This window comes from Mytilus edulis, chromosome 1 (assembly GCF_963676685.1).
Source record: "Mytilus edulis chromosome 1, xbMytEdul2.2, whole genome shotgun sequence".
Taxonomy (NCBI): Eukaryota; Metazoa; Mollusca; class Bivalvia; order Mytilida; family Mytilidae; genus Mytilus; species Mytilus edulis.
The window spans coordinates 64,636,974-64,662,888 of NC_092344.1; the positions used below are offsets into that span (position 1 = coordinate 64,636,974).

Below are 25,915 nucleotides of genomic sequence, written 5' to 3' on the forward strand. Positions count from 1 at the left end.
TTTCACTTGTCCTATAAAACAAGAAAAAGCAATGGTAACTATAAATATGGGTGTACATATAGCCAAGAATAATAAATTTCGGTTCGCATAAATATTGAACTTTTAGTCTATTTGTGTGATTACATGCAGTAACTTCATTATCATTGCAGGTTTTTTTTTATCAAGTCCTATGCTAAACAAGTTTATACCTAATATTAATACAGAAGAAACTAGTTTGTTTTATTTTTTAAAGCTTTTAATCAGTCATGGTAATCCCAGACGCAATAGGTAAACATCACCCGTATTTAGCCTTTAACAAAAAATTTATTCAGCAAAAAGAAATATTTTAAGGACTTGACTGATGCTAATCCAGTTAGAAATATACATTTAATATGTGTTTGTTTAGTAAATATATGTTTAATATTCACAAAACATAATTTTGTATTTCCTGCTTAATTGTCTGAAGGAACAATAACTTATTATTAAAAAAAATGAAAGGTCGGCAAATATAGGCGCCCAGTTGGTTCAAATATAATTGCCGACAATCTGTGGAAAGATCTGCCTGTCAATTTATGAAAATGTTATATTATTTTGTGTAAAAACAGACTTATGCAACACATTTGTTTGGTGCAATAGAAATTAGAGTAGTCGAAAATATATAACCATATTTACTGTGACTTCGAGACTTAGGGTTTGTAATCCTCTATTTAAAAACTCATGAATCTGTTATAAACACCTTCTTGGTCTTTACCATATGAATATGTTGTAAATGTGGTGTATATTGCTTATTTCCAAGTAAAGAAATATTGTTATTATTGTATTAAGAGAGTTTGTCAAAAGTTATTTCGTATATTTCGTATATTGAAAGAGTAATTAACGTACGTTTTACTCTATGTAATTAGCTGTATCGATAACGTCATTTATGGCGCAACTTTGTCATGTATTGTTAAGAATGTTACCATTGGGTCAATATTTTAAGCGTGAACCCAAAAGTGTTCATTTAGGAGTTCTTAACTGGAAAAATTAGTATGTCTAGATTTGTATATTCATAAGATTGTATTAGTATAAGCATTTTGAGTCGAGGACTCGTATATTTTATGTCAGTGTTTGACGTTATGTTTTTCTTCCTGCTTAGAATATTTACTTCCGGTAATTTCAAATAAATACCAGTGCAACGTCACGTTCGTCAGTCTTTGCAGTGTTTACATTAGGCTTGCAGCAAGGCTCAGCCCGGGGGTTCCCAGAGGTAAAAAGCAGCGCATTTAGCTGTATGCCACGCAGTTTATATTACAAGTAAGGGTCGTAGTTTAGAGGTAAGAAGCAGCGCAGATAGCTCTATGCCTTGCATTTATTAACGTCGTCATTTTAGAATTGAAGATAATCCCATTCGGCCCGTACGACAATACAAGAGAAAAATAAGAATATTATTTTAGTAGTTCCGCCCCGCATGTTAGTTAGATGATGTTAATCGAATATTGTACATGTATTGAAATATATCGACAGTTCTAGATGTTTAATAAACGTATCATTTTTACTATTTATTTATTCACGCTACCAATGATGAGAGAGAACAGACAACAGATTTGACGGCCGTATTTATTTATTACCCTGTGCATTTACTAGTTTTAAGAGATATTCGTATTTGCTGGATTTATAACTATACAAAAACATAGCAAGAAGCAGAAATTACGACAGAATATATAACCTCCCGAATGTTCATATTCATCGTCCGCATACACATATTGTCATGATAGCCACGTTAAACCCGTGGACATTGACATGGTACACAATGAACAACGTAAAATTGTTAGCTACAGACCCGTAATATCTAATTTCTTTTTCCTCCAAGTAAAAAAGAGCTTTAGAATACTAGTGAATATGGTTGCGAACTATGACTAAAAATTGGCAAAGCATGAGACAGATGGCAATTTTTGAACAACATATCTAATTAGATCGAGGCTCTTCGGATATGTATTCAGAACCGAATTTAAAACTACAAAGTCGCATAAACACATCCCTTTTCAAAAAGCCCAATATTGTGAATGATTTATCCTTTACTCAGGACAAATGTGTCATTGAAAAGCATTCAGCATTATAATAATAATATGCAGCATCCTTAAGCAATTTAGTCTAAACTATTCACAAAAGAGAAACTTCTAGATAATCACAAACCCGTCCTCCTCTTCCTTTTGTATTAATGTCAAAAAGGACGTTCGAAACCTTTCGTCTTTATACTGGATACCAACAGTAATATACTGATGTTCTAAAGTCATAAATCGATTGAGAGAAAATAAATCCAGGTTACAAACTAAAACCGAGGGAAACACATAAACTATAAGAGGAAAACAACGAAAAAATAAAACACAGAAGTGCAACAAAAACAAACAACAATGCAACATACAGAAAAACGAACTATTAGATAACAACTGTCCTATTCTTGACTTGGAACATGACATTTTAAGAAAAACAATGGTGGGTTGAACCTGGTTTTGTGGCTAGCCGAACCATCGCGCTTTATGAATTTTTTAAATATATACCACTTAAATGACAAAATTACAAAAAAAAACATGATACTTTTTCATTAATCATGTAAATAATATAGGATTTCCGTCCATAGCTATTAATTAGTCAAGGAATAATCCCTTTTTTATACTAAACTGTTTATAGCACCCTAAGGTCAGGTTTGCCTGAGGGAATTGGAACCTTGGTGTATCAACGGAGAATGTGATACCAATACAAGAGAGACGAAAGATACCAAAGGGACATTCAGTCTCAGTCAACAATAAACTGACAACGACAGGGCAAAAAAAAAACACAGAAAATTTAAGCCTTAACAAACATGAACCACACTAAAATTAAAACAGGTGTGATATCATGTAATCTGAACGGGTAAGGAGATCCTCCACATGTGGCACCTGTCGTGTAACTGTTGTTTTGTAAGGACATATACGGCGACATTTAAATTTGATAGGGTTACTATAATTGAAAAATATCCGTCGGTATAAAGCATGCTGATAATCAAATACTTAAACATGTTAAATATACTATTAAACATGTTTGTTCGGAGAAAATCTCAATGATGATAATATGTATTTATTTTTCTAATGTCATTCCAGTTCAACAATACTTCACTTTTAAAGGACATTTGGATTTCTTCCAAAATATAAACAATCTTGTGTTATCAATTTATATGATGTAAATTTTCATCATGTTATTTATTGTAAATTAATTTTGTATATTCTCGCTTTAAAACTTTATTATATAGTGAACGATCTTAATACTGATTTTGTTAAATACTTCTTGTTGAAATATCTGAAATAGATGCGCCACGACAGAGCTCTTTCACTTTATATGTTGAGTAACTGTGTGCTTTTTTTGCTATGCCTTCGAACATCCTTCAATATTTACTTGCAACATGTTTTAATTTAAACTATGACAAATGAAATAAAAATGACAAAATTTGGAAAAATTGAATGTGCTTGTCCACTGGTTGTAACTTGCTTTTTGTATACATATTTTTACATTTATATTATTTGTATAGAATTAGGGCAATCGTTTGTTGGACTGACCTAACTAAATTACGACCAAAAAATGATGACTAAATTACTGAATTACACAGTAACAGTTTTTGCAATATACCCATGTTGAGTTTTTAAGACATTTTTTAGTTTCAATTTCATTTCATTCGTGTGAAAAGCGAAATCATAATTATGTAATATTATTTTTAAGTTAATACAATCATCAAATGTTGTTAATGCTAAGCTACAACTATTTTTATTTAGTAAATATGTAAATAAATAATCACGTATCTCTGTCGCTTTCATAAGTTACTTGTTTTGGTATATCAGTTAAATTTGACTCGTCCGTCGAAAGGGACTATATAAAGTTATAAAGTTAATTTTGATTTTGTATTTTGATTAGGTCAGTGGAGGAGTTTTTTTTAAACTCATCAAACATTCATCAAAAAATTGTGTACGCCATACATTTTGTAGAAAATACGGATACTGAACACTGGATCGTCCCTGGTCAACAGATTAGAAAACCACAATTACAACTTCACCCGCATCAATTTAAATCGCGACTTTAACGCGATAGGTTATTGGTGACTAACGAGTCGATTATAATTTTAAAATTATCATTGTTACTCACAATAGCAGCAATTGACCACCTTTCCCGCGTATGGAGTATACATTTCTTAGCTCGTGTAATATTTAAAGGCTTGCAGCTGCTTATAAGACTTAATTGAACGTTATCGATGTCTGCTAAAAAAAAATATTGAGACATGATTTTGTTTCGTCTTTTCTGAAAAATTTCATCTGAAAGAATCATTACCTAATAGATAGTCAGTGTTACTTTCCCAGATTAAACAGCATTGTCTAGCGTTCTTGATTTCAAGTGCTGACATTGTGTCTCGTTTTACTTATTCAACAGGTGTTCCTTCATATGGTGTTGTACTAGTGTATTCCTTTTGGTCGTGTGACTATTGATGTGGCTCGGTATTTGTATATCGAGCTTTTTAATTTGGGCTTTTTTGTGGTTTGCATGTCCAAATGTGCATTTCGAACAAATTAGGTTTTTATTATGTTGTTTTGATTTGGTATACTCTTATAGTTTATCTTATTTAACTAAGTTTTATTTATCGGGAAAGTGTATTCCTTGGGGAGGTCACTTACTGTGTAAATAATAGCTGGGATGAGACGCAGGAAAATGTTGTTATTTTCAGGTTCGTGGTATATGATGAGGTCGGGAATCAAAGATGAAATATATGATAAGGTTGTTGATAAAATGATTTTCACATAATACAATTAAAACACTGTCGTAAATGCATTCTAGGTGTTTGCCAAATGAATTTATCTTTCCATGAAATGGCGTAATCATGATAGCTAAAATTGGTCATTCAAAATATATGAAAAAGGTGAGGTACTTGATGTCTCAGCTTACCATCCTTACCAGGACAGAAAAGAAGTGAAGGGAGAGAGTAGATGTCGTTATCTCTTACGATAAACCACACAACTGTTGTCAATGTTTGTTCGGATGTTTTACGTTAATTGTGCATTTTTATGAAGCATGTCCACACAATTGTGATCACAATTATTGTCATGTATGCAAATATCATTTTGGTTTCCTCGCACAATTTTGTTGATATTATGGAATTGCATGTATAACCATATGCAGTGCACGTAGGGAGTAACCTAACTAGAAAACTAGGTTTAACCCACATTTTCTTTCGGGAAATGCCTGTACTAAGTCAAGAATACAACGGGTTTTTTTCATTTGTAACGTTTATAGATAGTGTCGAGCATTACGTTTTGTCAGGTTCTATAGCCTTCCTCTCTATTTTAAATACCTTAGCGTTCGCGATCGGTATCTGTGTTTATAGTTTTGTTTTGTATTCATGAAACTCGTCAATGCCTTCTGAATTATAACAGTAGGGCAACTAAAGCAATCACTAAATTAATGAACATAGAAAACGAAATTAAACATAATTATATTAATATTTCATTGCAATTCTATTTTTTTTAACCCAAAGGGTTTTACTTGTACATTTGGTACAATGCAATGAAAGTTAATTTCAATGTTAAAACAATAAAGCAAAATAGTTGCATTGTATTCTTGGAGTGTAAAATTACATCTTATTTGTATGCATATAAAGTACAATAATAATTAAATGATTAACATACGAGAAATTCACATAATCAATTTATCGTCTTGAGTGCGTTAAAGCGAGAAATAACAATATACATTTACATGGATGTCAGAGTAAACCTGCACAATAATTTAGTAAACCTCTGTCAGGCTGTGTCATTGTATACTTTAAACGTAACTGCACATTTATTTAAACTCTAGTCGATTTAATGGTTTTATTATCGTTTTGTGAGATTTGTTCAAGATTTAATACGCTTTTCTTTTTTAAGTGAATTGGGGATGGGCATTTTTATAGTCAATTGACATGTCAAATAAGGATTGTGAACTTCTTAATTATGTTTTCCTAACTACAAAATTTGACTAAATTTAATCTTTAGTTGGACAAGTTTCAAAATTTCAATTTGAAATTTAAAGAAAACTTCACTACAATTTCAAAACTTGTTAATCTTTATTTTCTTGTATAATAGAACAGGAATGGTATGGGGTATTCATGACACAAAATCAGTATGTGCAGCTCAAAAAAACACAAAAGGATTTGGTACTCATCTCAAAGTCAGAGTGAGACCTTCAACAAGAAACAAATATATCTCACATCACTGCAAATTCAAGACGGTCCTTAGCACTGGTTGGAGCGGAAGTCTTTACAAACTGACGATCATGCAACAACTGTGATAATGCATTTTATAGCTGTATACGAGAAAATCTTCCATACCTATTTCAATAATCTTAAAATTGAGAATGTCGTTACGTTAAATGCGACCGAAAAAGGTTTACTCTGTAACTTTCTTAGAAATATATTGATAGAACAATGGACATTTCTCATTTATATTGTAATCTTTTTGCTTTTCAGAATTTTACAATTAAAATGCAAATAATTATCCGTATAGAACTTATTAAAATTATTGAAAGGCTGTATGTTTGGAATTAAATTCTGAATAAATTCATTGATGAATAGTTAACCCTCAAAAGTTCATACCATTTCTATTTTTTCTCGATCGTTCAAGATTGAATGGATTGTTATAGTTTGCAAACCAATACTAACTGTATATGAAGTAACAAACCTTTCTTAAAACAAAAAATAATAGCAAATAAATCGTCAGTTTTTTTCAGATTAAGATAATGCTTTTTTTTGGCAAAATTGATCTCGGTGTTACAATTTGTTTGATTTTAAATTGTCACGAACCTTCAGTCACAGTATGTAATATCAGCAGGTGATGAAATATCTCAGAACAGTCAACTCCATTATTGTATTGTGGTACATAATATATATCGTTTGAAGATTTTATGCTTTTTGAAAATAGTTTAAGTTCCCAATATTACAAAAAGGGATTAGTATTTGGGTTTTTTTTTTTTTTTTTTTTTTTTTTGAACTTTTTTGGATTTGAGCGTCACTGATGAGTCTTTTGTAGACGAAACGCGCATCTGGCGTATATATAAAATTTAGTCCTGGCATCTATGATGAGTTTATTATGACACTTTGAAAAACATTATTCTTATATTTTTCAATTGTAAATACACAAAATACCTACCTTAATATCTTAGTTATAACATCTCAATATTCTGTAAGTCGTGTACGCATGATCGGTAGGATGTTTCCAAAACAATCGAATATGGTATCTATGATGAGTTTAATCATATCAATCTATAGTCTCTTTCATACATCTAGATTAAATTTGCAATAGACAATATGCATAGTGATTTGAATGACAACCCTGGGCAATGCATGAATGTTGAAGTACTCTCAAGGTGTCATAAGAGTCTTTATGTATCGTAGATTGCAAGTGATAATGATCGTTACCGATTTTTACTGAAATCTATATTGTTGGAAAAATATTATTTACATTTGGTCTGTGGTCTCATTGTTTGCATTTTAATTGATGAGTGTTATTTGTAACAGTTTTTGTTCTAATAAACCAATTCAAAACTATATAATTAGATATCCTTTTTACCTTCTATACGTGACACCTGATCTAAATGAATGAAGGTTATTCAGTCACATGAGTGTCTAACCCTTTTAAAAAGAAAGGGGTTGTGGTAGATTTTTCTGTCTGTGCACGACCATTTTTATTGTTCAAGCATACACAGTCTTAAGTAAAATAGTTTTTCTCAAAAATAATTATTGGCAATTCCATTAATTCTAATTTGGAATTCACAGCAAGCTTTCAGTTCAGATTTTAAAAAGCACAATTCGGTATATCTCCTTTTGAATTATCTTTAAAAGCGATGAAAATCTCTTATTTTTATTCTCGATACCAAAACTTTAAAAAGATGCTCATTACTGTTTTTATTTCCAATCTTTCTATTGTAAAAGCTGGCCTTCAAAGCTATTGTGATAGAATATACTCAACAAGTGTCAACCATAAGTTTAATCTTATATTTCTACTAAAATCTTATAACTACAATTTTGCAATAATATGAAAGTTTTTCTGCGCTCTACCATCCAATTCCACATGTTCAATTCCAAGATCACTTTCATCGTGTTACTTAACAGTACCTTCTTACAAAAAAACATTCGAAGATTCAATTTCCTTGAACTAGGTCATTAAAAAACTTTACTTTGTGAAGAACTACATTGATTCCAACATCAAAAATACCGAATATTATATCATTAAAAAGAACTAATTTGTTGATTTTGTGGATTATTTTTTTCAACAAACAGTCGATGATTCAATTAGTACTTATTGTACATCCCTACTGGACGACTTCTTTATGCATACATATGAAGCAGAATAAATACCAAACCTTCTAAAAGGTAAAAAGAAAAGCAAAAGAAAAAGTAATTTTACTTTCAGTTCTATCGATGATGTCCACTCTCTAAACTATCCACAGTTCAGTGAGTGCTTGCATTTTTATATCTAAGAGAACTTAAAATAAAGGGAACTAAAACACCTTCTAGGTCTACGACATATGTTGTATTCCGTGTATATGTAATGGAAACATCTTGACGACTTCAAACAGGAATCTCTGACAAACTTTATATTAGGTTTCGCGTGAACAACTTCTCGTTTCTCAGTAATATTATCTTCTGTATCATCTTATGGCGTTAACATATCAGTCTGTGTATTTCCTGGCTCTTTAATTTTACTTATACTATAAGAAAACATTTAGATTATCTGAAGATGGGGTTATAACCTTGATTCTCTACCAAATAAAAACATGTATGTTAACTATCAGTTGTATGTATAATACAGCAAAATTTCCATGAGCATAGCAGACCAAGACATTGTCTTAGAATTTATATGTTTGAAGCCTACATGTGTACAAATATTGTGACTTGCGTTGATAAATAAAGGCAACAGTAGTATACCGCTGTTCGAAACTCATAAATCGATAGAAAAAAATCAAATCCTGGTTACAAACTAAAACTGAGGGAAACGCATTAAATATAAAAGGAGAACAACGACACAACATTAAAATGTAACACACACAGAAACGAAGTAAGCATTAAACAAAATCCGATGAGAATAACAAATATAACATCAAAACTAAATACATGAATTTGGGATCGAAAAGTACCGTCCCACGTCTTATAATAGTAATGTGAATTAACACTCGAATATAAGAGGAAACGAACGACACAACAGAAACACAACGTAAACATGTAACACACACAGAAACGAACTATAATATAACAAGGGCCATATTCCTGACTTGGTACAGGACGTTTTTTTAAAGAAAAAAATGGTGGGTTGAACCTGGTTTTGTGGCATGCCAAACCTCCCGCTTTAATGGCATTAATATTGTTAAATATAACATTAAAATGACAACACAACATAACAGGACTATACTACAAATTAATAGAACATACTGGACAAAGAAATAATCGAACAACAGCCAACAAAAGGCACCAGATTTAAAATTTAATACGCCAGGAGTGTGTCTCGTCAACACAAGACACACTAGCAACGCCCAGAAACAAAAGTTTAAAAGCCAAAACAAGTACAAAGTTGAAATGCAAAAGTTCAAAAAAGCTGATCTAAATACGGCCAGGGTTTTCTGCTTGGGATACGAACATCCTTATTATTTAGAATAATTTAGAACTAATAACAGGGAAAAAACTTAATATCATTACATAATCACTGTTTTTTTATTACTGATAAATTCAACGGCAGTCCGGTCTTTGGGTCATTCGAGTTAACAGCATGTCAGTACTTTGATTGTATAAAACTTTTTATACATATAGTTTGCGTGTCATTATATAGCACAAAAAACTAGCTGGTAGTTATAGTTTTTAATTGTATGTAAAAAAAATATTTATTATCACTTTATGCAGTGAGCGTATTATAAGTCGTCTTGAATATGTAGTAAAACCATGAAAACACTATAAAGACAGGTATTAACTGAAAATTTACAATCATCTATTTACATGATTTATACACATTTTATTACATTTGCAAATATTTAGTATTGACAGAACATGCAGAAGATCATGAACTATAATCAAGGTAAATAGTTAGCAGACCACATGCACATTCATGCAAAATGGTAATCTACTGATAAATTGTTGATCATTGTTATACCCTCACTTGGTAAAGTATAGCGTTTATTGCAAGCATACAATTATTACAAAGTAAACCTAGGTTACGACTACTTCCGGTTGCAGGTCCAGTTACATAAAAAAAAATGTAAAAAATCGGAAAATTTTAGAATTTTTGTCATCACATTTTAATTCATCGGCATATATTTGATTTGGCAGTTGTCATAAATATTTCTTTTGATTACAGTTTGCATTTATATTTGAATAACTTAATAAATTTAACGTTCTACTATTATAATAAACAGCTTCCATTCTATAGTCTTTTTTATCTTTAAATATATACAGTACTATAAATAGGTTTCAGAAATACAAATTGCGTCGTTCGGAAAAATAATTTATATTTCAAGAATTATATTGTGCTCGTTTGTTTACTAAGTTTACGAAATTTTACATAAACATCAAGCATTAACAATTAGTTTGTAAACTGAAATTGAATTCGAATGAATTTGATGTATAGTTTATGTAAATCATTCCATATTTTGTTCATATTTAAAATTTCTTACATTTTTTTTATAATACTTAGTTTTCAAAACCATTGTCAAGTAAGTATAGAATTTTTTTGTTCGAGGTTTTAATTTTAATAGGTCTAAATTCGATCCTCTATGTGGGGTAAATAAATATACTACATAATTAGCTATAAAGGACAGTTGTACAACACGTTGTGCGATAATATGGTGCGCTTTCTAGGGGGGTTTATATAATGATTTTTAAGAAAGGCATAAGCTAAAGTGAGAAGCAATATTCAGTGAGTGATTCCATTAATATATTTGAGAAAATAAAATTGAAATTTATCATCTCAACTAACGTGCTTTACATTAACTCATTTACAATGACGCTGGATTCTTTCGGATTGAATCACATCATCTTATATCTGATGAATGCTTTTTAAATAATGGATGAAAAATTTAAGTAACAATAATGTGTCCATAGTACAAGAATGCCCCACTTGCACTATCATTTTCTATGTTCAGTGGACCGTGAAATTCGGGTCAAAACTCTAATTTGAAAGTTCATATCATAAGGAACATTTGTTCAAAGTTTCAAGTTGATTTGATTTCAACCTAATCAAAAACTATCTTGACCAAAACCGTTTTCAAAAAAAAATTAACCTAAAGCGGGACGAACGAAAGGACGAATACACAGACCGAAAAACTAAATACCCATAAATTGGGTGCATAACAATAGGCGTGCTTATTGATTGCCAGCGAGGAAAAACAACCCTAGACCACAGAAAAGGTTAATAGTTCACTATGCGGTCGGAAAGTATGACCAAATCCATGCCGGAAAGACAGATAATAGGTCTAAGGTATGACAAACATTCGATACGATTGGCAACAGACTAACATATAGCAACCAGTGATCAACAATAACTGTATTGTAGGTTATTAGCCTTAAACAATCAAATAAAGGTTCAGGCGGTGTTTAACATGTGTATGCACTCTCAACCCTCCCCAAACCCGATCAGTGGTGTAAAGCATTTAAAACTGTTTTGTCAATTGAAATTGAATTCGAATGAATAGTTTATATGAATCAATCCATTTAACTTCGTTCATATTTGAAAATTTCTTACTTTTTTATATGATATTCAAAACCATTTTCAAGTTAGTATAGAAATGTTTTGTCCAAGGTAATAGCTTTAGTCTAAACCCGATCCTGATTGTGGGGTGAATAAATATACTACACATAGCTAATGTACAGATGTACAACTCGTTGTACGCTAATATGATGCGCTTTAAAAAGGGGATTTATATAATGATTTTTTAAGAACTGCATTAGCTAAAGTGAGAAGCAATATTAATATATTTGAGACTAGATGTGTAGAAACGACACGAATGGCCCCGTCTCAAAAAGTCAAAAAATCGGCAATTTCAACAACATAAGTGGACACAAACATGATGGTAGTCTTACTATCAAAAATCATCTCAAAATCTGAAGGCGAATAAAAAAAAAGTCAGTTTATATGAGATTTTCAACAACTTTGAAAGTCCAAAGCAAGTGATTTTGACAAAATTTAGCGGAGCGGAACGAAACATAAACTTGATCTGGAATTCATCATGGTTAACTCACATACCAAAATTTAGCCTAACATGAGACTGAAGGCGTTTACAAAATAAGTCAGTATAATGGTTCGTTGCGGAATGACGGAATAACGAAATAATGAAATGACGGACAAGGGTAAACCTATGTGGCACCGACAACTTAATTTGTTGCGGGGCCATACAAATGAAATTAAAATTGAACATGTCAACCAAAGGGCTTCATATGAATTCATTGACAATGACGCTGGATTTATTCGGACTGAATCACTTTAGCTTATATCTGATGAATGCTTTTTAAATAATGGATAAAAAAATTTAAATAACAATAATGTGTCCATAGTTAACGTATGCCCCACTTGCCCTATCTTTTTCTATGTTCAGGGGACCATGAAATTGGGGTCAAAACTGTTATGGGAAAGATCATATCTTAGGAAGCATGTGTTCAAAGTTTCAAGTTGATTGGACTTTGATTTAATCAAAAACTATCTTGACCAAAACTGTTATCAAAAAACTTTAACATAAAGCGGGACGAACGAAAGGACGGACACACAGACCGAAAAACTAAATGCCTATAAGTTCCGTTCATTAATCATGTGTTTCTTTGTCTTATGCGTTTTCCTATTTATTTGTATTGTAGTCCTGTAATATTATGTTGTCATTTCTATGTTATATTTAACATTGCCATTAAAGTGCGAGGTTTGGCATGCCACAAAATCAGGTTCAACCCACCATTTTTTCCTTTAAAAATGTCCTGTACCAAGTCAGGAATATGGCCATTGTTATATTATAGTTCGTTTCTGTGTGTGTTACAATTTAACGTTGCGTCATTTGTTTTCTCTTATTTTTTAGTGTAAATTGACATTGCGATAAAATGTGTCACGGTACTTGTCTATCCCAAATTCATGTCGATTTGGTTTTGATGTTATATTTGTTATTCTCGTGGGATTTTGTCTGACCTTGATCCGTTTCTGTGTGTGTTAGTTACATTGTAGTGTTGTGTCGTTGTTCTCCTCATATATTTATGCGTTTCCCTCAGTTTTAGTTTGATACCCCGATTTAGTTTTTTGTGCATGGATTTATGAGTTTGAACAGCGGTATACTACTGTTGCCTTTATCTATAAATGGGGTGCATAACAATAGGTGTGCTTGTTTGATTGCCAGCGAGAAAAAACAACCCTAGACCAGTGAAAAGGTTAATAGTTCACTATGCGGCCGGAAAGTATGACCAAATCCATTCCGGAGAGACAGATAATAAGTCTAAGGTATGACAAACATTTGATACGATTGGCAAAAGAATAACATATAGCAACCAGTCATCAACAATAACTTTATTGTAGGTTATTAGCCTTAAACAATCAAATAAAGGTTCAGGCGGTTTTTAACATGTTTATGAACTCTAAACCCGCCTCCAACCCCATCAGTGGTGCAAATCACAATAAAAACCAGGTGCTTCGCAGAGCTCAGCTTTATACGACCGCAGAAGTCGAACCCTGAACAGTTGGGGCAAGTATAGACACAACATTCAAGCTTGATACAGCTCTGAATTTGGATTGTGATTAAATAGTTGACACAACATAGGTTTCTGACACAGAATGAATGTGGTCTAAGAACTTAAACTTAAAAACTACCTATTATGGTCCAATATCCAAAATCAAAATACATGGTTAGATTCAGCATATCAAAGAACCCCAAGAATTTAATTTTTGAAGAAATCTAATAAAGTTCAATTTTGAACCCTTAATACCTTACTGTAGACCAATTTGAAAACGGGACCAAATATTAAGATTCTAAATACATGGTAAGATTCAGCATATCAAGGAACCCCAACAATTCAATTTTTGATGAAATCAAACAAAGTTTAATTTTGGACCCTTTTGGCCCCTAGTTCCTAAACTGTTGAGACCAAAACTCCCAAAATAAAATCAATCCCAACCTTAATTCCTTTTGTTGTTGTTACCCTTGTGTTTAAATGTCATAGATTTCTATTCACTTATAACAAAGTTCTTGTGCGAAAATCAAGAAAAATGCTTATGCGGGGCCTTTTTAGCCCCTACTTCCTAAACTATTCGAAGTAAAACTCCCAAAATCAACCCAAACCTCTTTTTTGTGGTCATTAAACTTGTGTTAAAATTTTATAGATTTCTATTTGCTTATACTAAAGTTATCGTGCGAAAACCAAGAAAAATGCTTATTTAGGCCCTTTTAAAGCCCCTAATTCCTTAACTGTTCGAACCAAAATCCAAAAATCAATCCTAACCTTCCTATTGTCGTCATAACCTTGTGTTTAAATTTCATAGATTTTTATTTACTTATACATAAGTTATTGTGCGAAAACCAAAAAGAATGCTTATTTGGGCCCTTTTTTTTGCCCCCAATTCATAAACTGTTGGGACCACAACCCCTAAAATCAATCCCAAGCTGTCTTTAGTGGTATTGAACCTCCTGTTAAAAATTTATAGAGATCCATTTACTAAAACTAAAGTTATTGTCCCGAAACTAAATGGGTCTTCGGACGATGATGGCGACGCAGAGGAGGCAGACAACGACAACACCATACCAATATACCAAACCAGTATGTAAACCTTATTTTGATTAAGCTGGAGTATTTACTTGCAAATATATCGTTCTTATTTGCAAATATATCGTTCTATCCAATAAAAGACCAAAGTCACCTGGAATAACTGTGGTTTTTGAAAAGATAAGTACTGTTGATTCCTCAATGAAGATTTCTTTGTGTTTTATACAGATTATAAGTTTACTAACATTGTGGTATATGTAAAGTGTGATCATCGATTACTTGTAACGTGACAAAAAGAAGATCAAAAACAATATTAACAACAATAAAGGTCTTATTTAACTTTGTGTCTATAGTTTTTTTTGTGTCAAATTGTGACTGTCTCAAGTTAGAAACCTTTATTTCAGTGGTTTCCGTTCGTAGCTGTATATTATCGTGGTTTTAGCTTGCTTTAATAGCTTCCTATGCGGTATGGGTTTTGCTCATTGTTGATGGCAGTGTAATTTGGTCTCATCCCATTATTTTATATTATCGAGTTTAAATTTCATTGTTGTGGTCTATGTTATGTCAACACGACTTTTGAAAAGCGGTTAACTACTGTGGCCTTTATCAATATGGATCGGGATTTTTCGAAGGGTTCTATAGTTCTATGAATTATTTTCGTTAGGAAGGCAACTTAAATGATATCCTTGATGTTCAAATAAAGTTATTATTATTGTTGCAACATTTGAAAAGGTTCAACATTCACTCCAACCTTCTTATCATTCTCAATTTAAGCATCTGTCCTCACAACAAGCTTTTAATCATAAAGAAGCTTCTATCCATGTTTAAATTCCCTGAAATTGTTGATATCTTCTCATAGCAATGCCTTCACCAACAAAATCTAACATTTCCATGTCCTGTCTTTAATAACTGTCATAGGTAATGCTTACGATTTATTACATGTTTCTTAATTTTTCTCTCTATCATAATATATCTGTTTGAAGTTACTATGTGATATTCTTTCAGTTAGCTTTGACTGACAATTTGACAGTCTATGATCACAGAATGGAAATTTCATACGAATTCAAAATCTGAATTCCTTTGTGCTGAAAATTGAATTTTTAATTGCCAAAATGTTGTCAGTCTCTTTTTTTTAGTACTGGTATGTTAAAGAAATATGCAAATGATTAAACCATAAATTCTTTTCATCAATATTTTGTTTTATTTTAATTGCTAGTTATAGCTACTCTACTTTCTTCATTGAATTTAGAATTATATTTTTTCATGTAGATTTGTATTTTGATACATATTTTTCAGGGGGAAAAATATTTTTCCCAAAACATTGTGCTACTTACTCTAAACTGAAAATTATGAAATTGCAGCTCAAATGGAGAAACTAAATAATTAGCACAAAATTAATGTTGTACCTTCAAATTTCTTTAATTTAGAAAATATAGCAAACCCTTGCAAAAATAAAACTGAGGTTAAATAGAAAACTAAGTAAAATTGTATGCATTCATTTATATGCTATGGCTTAGATAATGCAATTGCTATACATCTATGCTGCTGGTTAAGCATTCAAATAAATTAATTCATTTCTTACAATTCATACAGGCTGTTCAGACTCAATTCCTCATGTTAACTTTATTATAAATAAAACTCAAACAACAATAGAACTGCAAATAATGTAATAGGATATCCATATATTTAATAAAATATCTCTTTGAACAATATAAACAACAGCACACAAAAGTGTGTTCTATTACTGCAATTAAATACATGCTCTGCAAGTAAATAAACAAATTAAAAGTATATAAATTACAAAATTTTAATAAAAATAAATTAGTGTAAATATCACAGATTATCACAGAGGACGGACATAGAATAAGTGTACAATAATATTTTTCCCTTTATCATTTGTTTGAAATAAGTGAGATATTTATGGAATAAAACATAAATGAATAGGTGTGGTATTCATTTTGCATCTATTAACTGATAACGGTGGGTTTTATTTTTTTACAGGTTCTTATATAGAGATCTTTTCTCCTAATTATAATTTTATTCATGTTTTCCTTTCCTTATCATTTAACATATTTTTGTATGATAAAGATGGATAGGTCAATGTTTAAAACAAAAATCTTTCATGTATATAAATGTTCATTAGAATTCAATTTATATCTTCAGACCTGCTTCAAAAAAAGGCTTCACATAAACATGTATATGCATTAATTGGTGAAATGTGTTACTTAATTGTGTTTAGAGTTACACAATACACAGCTCTTATCTTTTCAAATCGATGCATTCTTATTATGACGGACTTGTTTTGACTGACTTGTTTTGAAAGAAAAAAACTACAAAAAAATATCTAAATTAAAAAAAAAATTCATTGACAACAATGAAATTGTCTTTTTGTAGCAAGAAATTAATCACACATATTAAAAAAAATCTTTTAAACCAAATATGACAGTCATTAAAGATGATAATTGTTTTAATTTTATTAACAACAGGTGGCAGTAAAAGTATCAAAGTATTGAAGGTCTATTTATTGTTCTAATTTGTTGCAATACTCTCTCTGAGAGACTCTTTGGTCAGTTCTTTTGTTGGTGAAGATGCTGCTGTATCTTTAGTGGACTCTTTACTCAGTGATGTATCAGATGTGTGCACTATCTTCAGCAGCCATTTGACCATTTCACCTCCGCATATCAAGGCACCAAAGCTTGGGTCAAATAAGTTTTCCAAGCATCTGATGTTTGTCTTGCTGACCTCAAATGGAATCTGTAAATTGAAGATCAGAAACAATGTCAAATGTATATCAAGATTTAAAGGTTTCTCAAAATAGAGAATTATTTACAAGATAAAAAAAAACATAGGTTTACAAAGAGGTGGTATGTGCATGGAATTAAAATACAAAAAAAATAATTTTCAAAGCCATAACCTTTGGTCAAATTTTACACTTGTAAAACTATAATCACAATAATGTGCATGCATCAATCTCAAATTTTAGTGTAAAAATTAAAAATAATAACAATTTTTCCTGACTGATTTTGGTCCCTAAATATTATTCAGTTGTAATCTAACTTTGAATTATGCCAAAGTCAATGATAATTTACTATCATATAATAAAAGAAGAACAATTACTATATTATGTCAATATGTCATGATTACTAATCCTTATGATTATTACTATTATAGATCATTTATACTACTGAAGTTTTTTCTATAATAAAAGCAGACTGAAAATATACCACTATAACTACTAAAGCATAAAGATATTGCACATGCTGGTGCACCAAGTTAACCCTTACTCTTTACTAGACAATGACAAAAATCAATGGTAAGTGAGCATAATATTCATTTCCAAACAGAGAGTGACTTCCCAGCAGATCATAAAATCAATTACATAGTATTTTTCAACACAATTAAAACTTGAAGACAAATGATCAAATCATTCTACAACACAGAAGATAGTAATATGTTAAACAAGAATGTTTCTATAGTACACTAAGTGCATTAAAATTAAAATTAAAGTATTTTCTTTTAAAAATGGTTGCACAGCAGATTTGAAAATCATTTACAAGGAAAAACTCAACATAATACAGTTTCAGATCAAATATCAAATAATTCCTGAACACAAACACTGAGCAATAAGTTATAACAATTTTGCATGTTCAGTGGGTACAAAAATATTTCTAACAAGCCCAACAATTCTGAAAAATAACTTACAAAGTAAATTTTATTAAAAACTAAGAATTCCACACTGCAACAAATGACCTGGACAATGCAATTGCAATCAGGCCCATAGCCAGGAATTTAACAGTCACAATTAGAACAAAACGTTGACTTTAACAGTGCTTATTGTTTCCGAACCCCCCCCCCCTGGCTACGGGTATGGCAATATTGGAGATACATGTAATATATGTTTTAGATTGATAACATACTGTTAGTTTAATGTTCATATATTTAGAACTGCTGTTAGTCTACTGTATGACTGTTTTTATTGTATATATTTAGACTGAACTCAGTAGATTTTCTATATTTTCATTTTGATACTGTACAAGAAAAAAAAAAATTAAAAATTAAAGAAACGTTTATGCAGAAAAGACATGCACCTTTTGCCATCTAATGTAGAATAGTAACTAGACTATCGATTCTATACAGTACACCTTAAAAGCATTTCAGATGAATATCACTCTTGCTGGTGCTGAGACAAACACTGTGCTCACTTATGATTTAAAGAAGTTACACATTGACTAACAAGTCATTTCTCTTGAAGGGAAAGTCAAAATTAAGGAGAAAACTCTTTAAGAATCAGTAATGCGTTAGATAATAGATAGTTTCATCAATTTTTTTTAGGCACACATGTGAAACTGAAGTAAACAACCTGTGTTACTTAATTAGAAGCTCAGTATGAGATTATGAAAATGATTGATCTAAATGTACCATTGATTTTCAGATGTGCATCCCTTGAATTAGATCTAGTCTAGTTTTTTAAATAGAATAATAAAATTTAGGGTAAATCTCTTACAATCACCAATTCTGAGTGGAAAATCACCAGCAAGAATGATTCTCAACTAAACCCATGTGTGTACTGTATATTGAAATGTTTATACTTTTGCCCTCCTACCTGTTTTCTAATGTCAGATTGTCTTACCATCCGAGCAGAAGTAATGTCTGACCTTGAACGTTTTGACATTGCGCTCGACATTGTTCTTGATTTTATAGGAGTATGTGGGTAAAACTCTGGTGCAGTTTTGGGTGGTAGCTGAAATCAGCCCTAATGTGTTAATATTGTGATTTCATACATAACTAACCGGGGTGAAAATCAAAAGTTTGTTATATGATTATTTGATTTTCAAAATAAGCTGAAAATAAATTATGTTATAAAATGCTTTTTATACATTGGATACTTCAATATGCTGGAAAGGTGGGTGACTACTAAGAATTACGGTGCAAAAACAAATATTACAAATAAAAAATTATCAAACAATATTTCAAATAATATTTTTAAAACAAGCAAATGAAAAAAGGAAATAACTACTTTGTGTGTTTAACTAGCATTGTGTGACAGTTTTGTATGTAACAGAGCATTGTGCAACTTTTTTTTATAAAATTATACCAAATGTGAACTAATTCTTAATAATGTGTGGGACAAATATAAATAAAATATAAATATTCTACATAATTATAAAACTGCATTTTAACATCTAAAAAATATACTATTTAAAAATGATAACATTTTTTGCCGTGTAAAAATTATGCAAGAATACATGATCATACATTTACCTTTTTCTTAATAGACTTTTTCTGTAAGACATTATTTCATTTTGGAATCAAATTCATTACTGAACCTATAGTCTTATTTCATTATGTCTGAATAAAATAGTTTCCTTATGTAATTTAAATCATACTTGGGTATGTTGAATCTATAGATGATTGATGGTTTCCCAAACAAGAGAGTATCTAGGCTACAATCTCATTGAAGGGGGATAGTTTAAAAGAAGATTGATAATTTGTTTATTCCTATTTTCTAGGCAACATCAATGACATAGGATTATGACATTATACTTTCTCTTTCTATTCAAGTGAGAAAATCCAATATTAAGTTGCATGATATGGAAAATAATTACATAAAAAAGTTCAAAGGAAAATTGGAGAAAATAGCAATAAAAGATCACATAAGGAGGCTCTAGGATACAAAAATTTCAGCTAAAATCTCACCATTTTTTTTTTCAGTACAAATTTTAATACACTATTAGTTGTTACTTTATGATATGGTACAAAAATCTACCCCAAAATATCAATTTGTATTGGCCCCAGATAACTTTTAAAATGTTCATAACATTGAAACAGCTCTAAGTTATCTCTCTTTGATTAAAAATGTCAATTTTTTTCAGTGCATTAAGTTTTTTTGCATAAAATTGAAAAATATTGATTTATATTCTCGAGCTCCACTTAAGTCTAGACATTTAAATTTTTGTGAAAGGTGATATTCTTAACATTTAATTATGAAAAGATCTGCATGATCTTTGTAAGTCAAAAGGTACATAATCACTAATCAGAAAGAACATAAACACTGCCAAACACAACATGAATTTTAAATGGCTTCAAAGCCAATTTTTTTTCGGTTAGAAAATGTTTGCACTTCAGCAGAAAAATTGAAGAGCAAATCAAACTTTTCCTATAATTCAATTGAGAAAAGAAATTAAAATAAAATTTTTTAAAAACATGCAACTGTTAATTGTGTGAATTGGAACACCAACACACCATTCATATACATGACAATTTATATAATACTTACATCAATAGGTAAGTTACTAGGCTCTGGTTCTGATACCATTCCTAGTAGTGACATTACATCTGTGATACACTGCATCAGTAAAGTCTGAAAAAGGGGGGAAAAAAACATTACAAATCCATGTGTATTGTGCAAAATTGACACAATATTTACATAGGTAACCAATTCAAAAGTAGTTGTGTTAACATGGTTGATCAAAGTGTAAACCAAGGAATTTAAAAAAAAAATCTAACTGACCAATAAAATTCACATATTTGTAGATTTGCAAATCATATCAGAAACATAGTAATTATAAGACCTTGTCAACACTACCTATGTTTCTGAAATTCTTCTTTGAAATAATAATCTTTTAAAGGATGTCTAATTCAAATATGGTATAAACAGACCATGCAAGAGCTGTATAGCCTCTCAAGACATCATCATCATATTGTATAAATTGAAGTAAGACCATACTCAGCAAAAATATCTGGACAACTTAGTGTTTATATGGCAACTTAAAACTTTAGTAGGTAGGTAAAAAAAGGTACCTCTAATTGTTCATCCCTCTGTACTTTAGGAGACAGTGCCTTTATCCTCTGTGTTTTCTTGGCCTTGGTAGAGGGTGTTGGTGATGGAGCAACTGGTTCCTTCTTCTGTTTCTCTTGAAGGGAAATTTCCCCTCTCTGACCCAATACTGCAAGCCTATTTTATAATAGCATCAATAATAAAAGGTATAATCAAATGTGATTAAAAAAATAAACAGTGCATAATAGAACAAATGTTGACTTTTGATAAGGTTGATACGATGATTTATCAACTTCAGAGATATGACATTAACCCTAGGCCATTGATCTCAGAGAATATCATATCTTTGGGGATGATCAATCATTGTATCATACTATCAAACTCTTCAAAAGTAAAAAAAATGTATAATATTTGAAGCTGCAACTATAAGCATTTTAAATTTATTGTCGTCATTGACAAGTCCATATGACATGATGTAAATTTGAAATCATAATTGGTTTAACCTTTTAAAACTATTTATGAATGAATGAAGAAGAATTTATCAAAAGTATGCACTATGGAAAATGATAAATATTAACAAAAAAATTACAGAAAATAAGAAATCAATTATTGGTTATTTACTAATCAATTCAAAAGGGATTTCTGTGAATATATTATTATTTGTTAGATACCCATTATTGTGGATTTTTGGGTAAAGGTAACCACTAATTAAAATGCAAATTCTAATGCAACAACGTTTGTAACGTTCATTTTGATTGGATAACGTCACTTTCTTACATGGCATCAATTGACAATTGTTGCTATGGGACATACGCGCAAGCGCAGACGGCATATGGCAGATTTTAAATACATGTTTTAACGTTTTTTTCTGTCAGTTTCATTAGAATGGAGATAACAATTTTGTATTTTAAGCTCAGACGGCATCAATTTGGGATTTGATGGTTGCAAATACCCGCTAACGCGTCGCCAGTAAACTTAATTTGCGACCATCAAATCCCCAATTGATGCCGTCGGAGCTTAAAATACAATACAGTTATCTCCTAATTTTATAAGGATTGGTATGCAGACTTTAGAAAAACCAAGAAATTAAATATCTATGAACTTACAAAATATCCTTTCACCAAAATTGATATCCACAAAAATATGTGAAGCCCTGGGTGGACTACTAACCTGTCATGGAGATCATTGAGTTGTGCCATAGAAATCCATTGTAATCCTTGTACAGTAGGCTGCGTTGTTTTCTTAAAAAGAGCATACAGCAACAACACCCTGGAGTCAGGTCCTTTAGCATCTGGATTCAGTGGGTCAGTCTCTTCCAAAGACGGTTGATAGAACTGCAGTGCCACCTGTGGCTCAGTGGGTGATGTCACAGGTCTGTCACTTGGCATGTATGGCTCCATGTTAGAACCAGGAGGTGGGAGGGGCTTGCCTGGATCTGCAGTGATTGCCAGGGGAATAGATGGATCCATATCTCCAGGATTGGTCTGGTTTTGAGAATATGACCTACAAATAACCTCTAAGTCCATTTTTGGTAATGCTGGTACAGGTAAGGTCAGCATTGATGGTGGATAAATTCCACAACAGGTGGAGCTATAAACTGACAGATTACTAGCTAAGTATGTATGTAGTCTGTTCAATCTGCCAATCCATGATCCACACAGTAACATTGATCTGACAACATCATGGTTCAATGATGTGTCGTACTGAGCATGACTGATGAACCCAAGGTCAAACCCTGGTCCAAGGTCACCTAACTCCTCAGCCATATCCTCTTGCTTATTTTTCTTTGTACTAGAAGCTGACACAGTAGCTGTGAAGCACATTCTTTGAAGTATAGTCTGATAACCTGTGAAATAGAGAAAATTGGACTTTACAAGTTTAAAATTAATGTACATGTAACTGAAATGTGTTTCTTTAATAGACAAGTTCTTAAAATTAATGTGCAAGGAATGTTTCTCATTTCTCATTTTTTTTATATAGATCAGACTTTTGGTTTTCCTGTTTGAATGGTTTTATTTTGGGGCCCTTTTAAATATAGCTTGCTGTTAAGTGTGAGCCAAGGCTACCTGTTGAAGGCAGTTATTTGACCTATAATGATTTACTTTTACAAATTGTGACTTGAAAGACAAGTTGTCTCATTGGCACTTGTACCACATCTTCTTCTATCTATGTAGCTTAAATAATAATGTTACATAGGCAAGTTCTATCTACGTTCTTTAGTTTTCTATAAGTGTTATGAAAAAGTTATGGACAATCCAAAATATATTATTTCAATTCAATGTACAAACATTTGAAATTCCCACAAGCCTTTTAGATTTTGAAAATAAGAGTAGCCTATACACTTAAAATGCATCAGTATGAGACATGAAAAACAAAAACTGAATTCTTTTTGCTTTCAATATTACAATGAATACTAATTTGAGACCTAATATATGTATCCATCCCAACTCCTTTGCAGTGTCCTTTGTTCTAGATACTTGTTCTTCATATGTCTCTACTTTCTTTGTTTCCTGAGCCTCTATGAGGGGAGCTAACTCTTCTTCTATTTCATCTGGAATAAGAAATACACAACATTGAAAATGATGAATAAATCCATGAAGTGAAATAGCAAGATATTTAAAAATGCTCGAAATCTTGCACTCTGTAAAAACATGTAAGCATCTGAATTCCTTTTTTTCATTTACCAAAATTTCATCTTTAAAATAGTTTTAATTTGGAGATTTATACTACTGACAGTCAAAGTATGATTTTCTGTTATTCAAAATAAAGACAGTATATCTTAAAGTAAACTACTATTCATCACACAAAAAAATCATATGTATCTTAATTGAAGAAATATTATAAGCTGAGGTAAAACAAACCCTTGTATGTATATGCTGTAAATTCATAAATCATTGCAAGGTTTTTATTAATGGGAAAGATGAGACTGAATGAGTATTCATTAGAACTTGCATTCTGATCTATCTGTATGCAGATTTTCCTCAAATGAAATTTAACTAATTATACATTTTCCTTCATTCTTTGAAAATTGCAATAATAAATACACGCATTAATTTCAACTAGAAGTATGTGAGATCTAATTGATTTTAATTTGCTGAGGATATCCTTCATTCTTTGAAAATTGCAATAATAAATACACGCATTAATTTCAACTAGAAGTATGTGAGATCTAATTGATTTTAATTTGCTAAGGATATCCTTCATTCTTTGAAAATTGCAATAATAAATACATGCATTAATTTCAACTAGAAGTATGTGAGATCTAATTGATTTTAATTTGCTGAGGATATCCTTCATTCTTTGAAAATTGCAATAATAAATACACGCATTAATTTCAACTAGAAGTATGTGAGATCTAATTGATTTTCATTTGCTGAGGATATCCTTCATTCTTTGAAAATTGCAATAATAAATACAGGCATTAATTTCAACTAGAAGTATGTGAGATCTAATTGATTTTAATTTGCTGAGGATTGTGTGACAGAGACAACTCTTTGACTTTATCTTTCTATCATCTATTCATGTAGACAAAAAAAGACATTAACAATCTTACTTTTGTACTTCTTCTTCTTCTTGCCCAGGGTATAGACACTAACAAGATCTAGAGATAAAAAGTCTGGTATATCATCCTGAGCTGTTTCTGATAGTGGCTGTGATGTTACAACTGTGTCACCAATCAATAACATTCTACTTCTCTGAGCCTGTGCCACTGCTGTGGCACACCTGATTGCCACATAGGCTGCTCTACGATGTTTCTCAGAATCATCCATATCTTCACTCTTACCAGACTTTGCTCTGCTGCTTAAACGGTCCTTCTTGCTCTGAAAATGTAAAAAGTTAAATAATAATTTACACAAAATTTAATTGTTTTTTGCTAGAAAACATGAAAACATTTATAAATGTTCAAACATTTTCTAAAAAGATCTTATTTGGTGTAGCTTCTTTAATGTCTGGAGACAAATCCTACTTCATTGGATTAGGTATTTTATATAAGCTAGTCTATTAGGAAGACAACTTGGGGTTCGTGTTGTTTATTCTTTAGTTTTCTATGTTGTGTCATGTGTACTATTGTTTTTCTGTTTGTCTTTTTCATTTTTAGCCATGGCGTTGTCAGTTTGTTTTAGATTTATGAGTTTGACTGTCCCTTTGGTATCTTTCATCCCTCTTTTATACAGCTATTTAGAAAAATATTATTATTTACCGTTTTCACTTCAATTTATTTCATTTTTTTTTTAAATAAAAACATGATATACTTACATTTTCCCTTTAGATAAAAAAAGATTAAAGAAATAACAATAAGAATATGATCAAACTTGCAAAAGTAAAAATTAAGTAATTTCTTTATTGAGACCTGTTCACAAGAAAGAAAATCCTGATTATAAAAACAGGCAAAAGGGGAGGTAAGCATTGAGAAATTT

General features: G+C 31.1%; 1 protein-coding gene across 9 annotated transcripts in view; it reads right to left on the minus strand.

Annotated features, from left to right (window-relative positions):
- Nucleotides 1–16,371: 16,371 nt before the first annotated feature.
- LOC139486824 (cilia- and flagella-associated protein 54-like) overlaps nt 16,372–25,915 on the minus strand; it is a 66,306-nt gene continuing 56,762 nt past the window's right edge. For 5 of the 9 annotated variants that reach the window (XM_071271867.1, XM_071271857.1, XM_071271848.1 and 2 more), the window contains 8 exons: nt 25,051–25,318; nt 23,923–24,048; nt 22,668–23,343; nt 21,521–21,674; nt 20,997–21,080; nt 19,982–20,002; nt 19,323–19,460; nt 17,124–17,473 (listed from right to left, as the gene is read on the minus strand). In XM_071271867.1, the coding sequence (XP_071127968.1) occupies nt 17,249–17,473; nt 19,323–19,460; nt 19,982–20,002; nt 20,997–21,080; nt 21,521–21,674; nt 22,668–23,343; nt 23,923–24,048; nt 25,051–25,318 (1,692 nt within the window). In that variant the 3' untranslated portion in view covers nt 17,124–17,248. Of the gene's footprint in view, nt 17,474–19,322; nt 19,461–19,981; nt 20,003–20,996; nt 21,081–21,520; nt 21,675–22,667; nt 23,344–23,922; nt 24,049–25,050; nt 25,319–25,915 lie in introns of all 9 variants that reach the window. The other 4 variants (XM_071271899.1, XM_071271889.1, XM_071271878.1 and 1 more) reach the window with 3 other exon arrangements.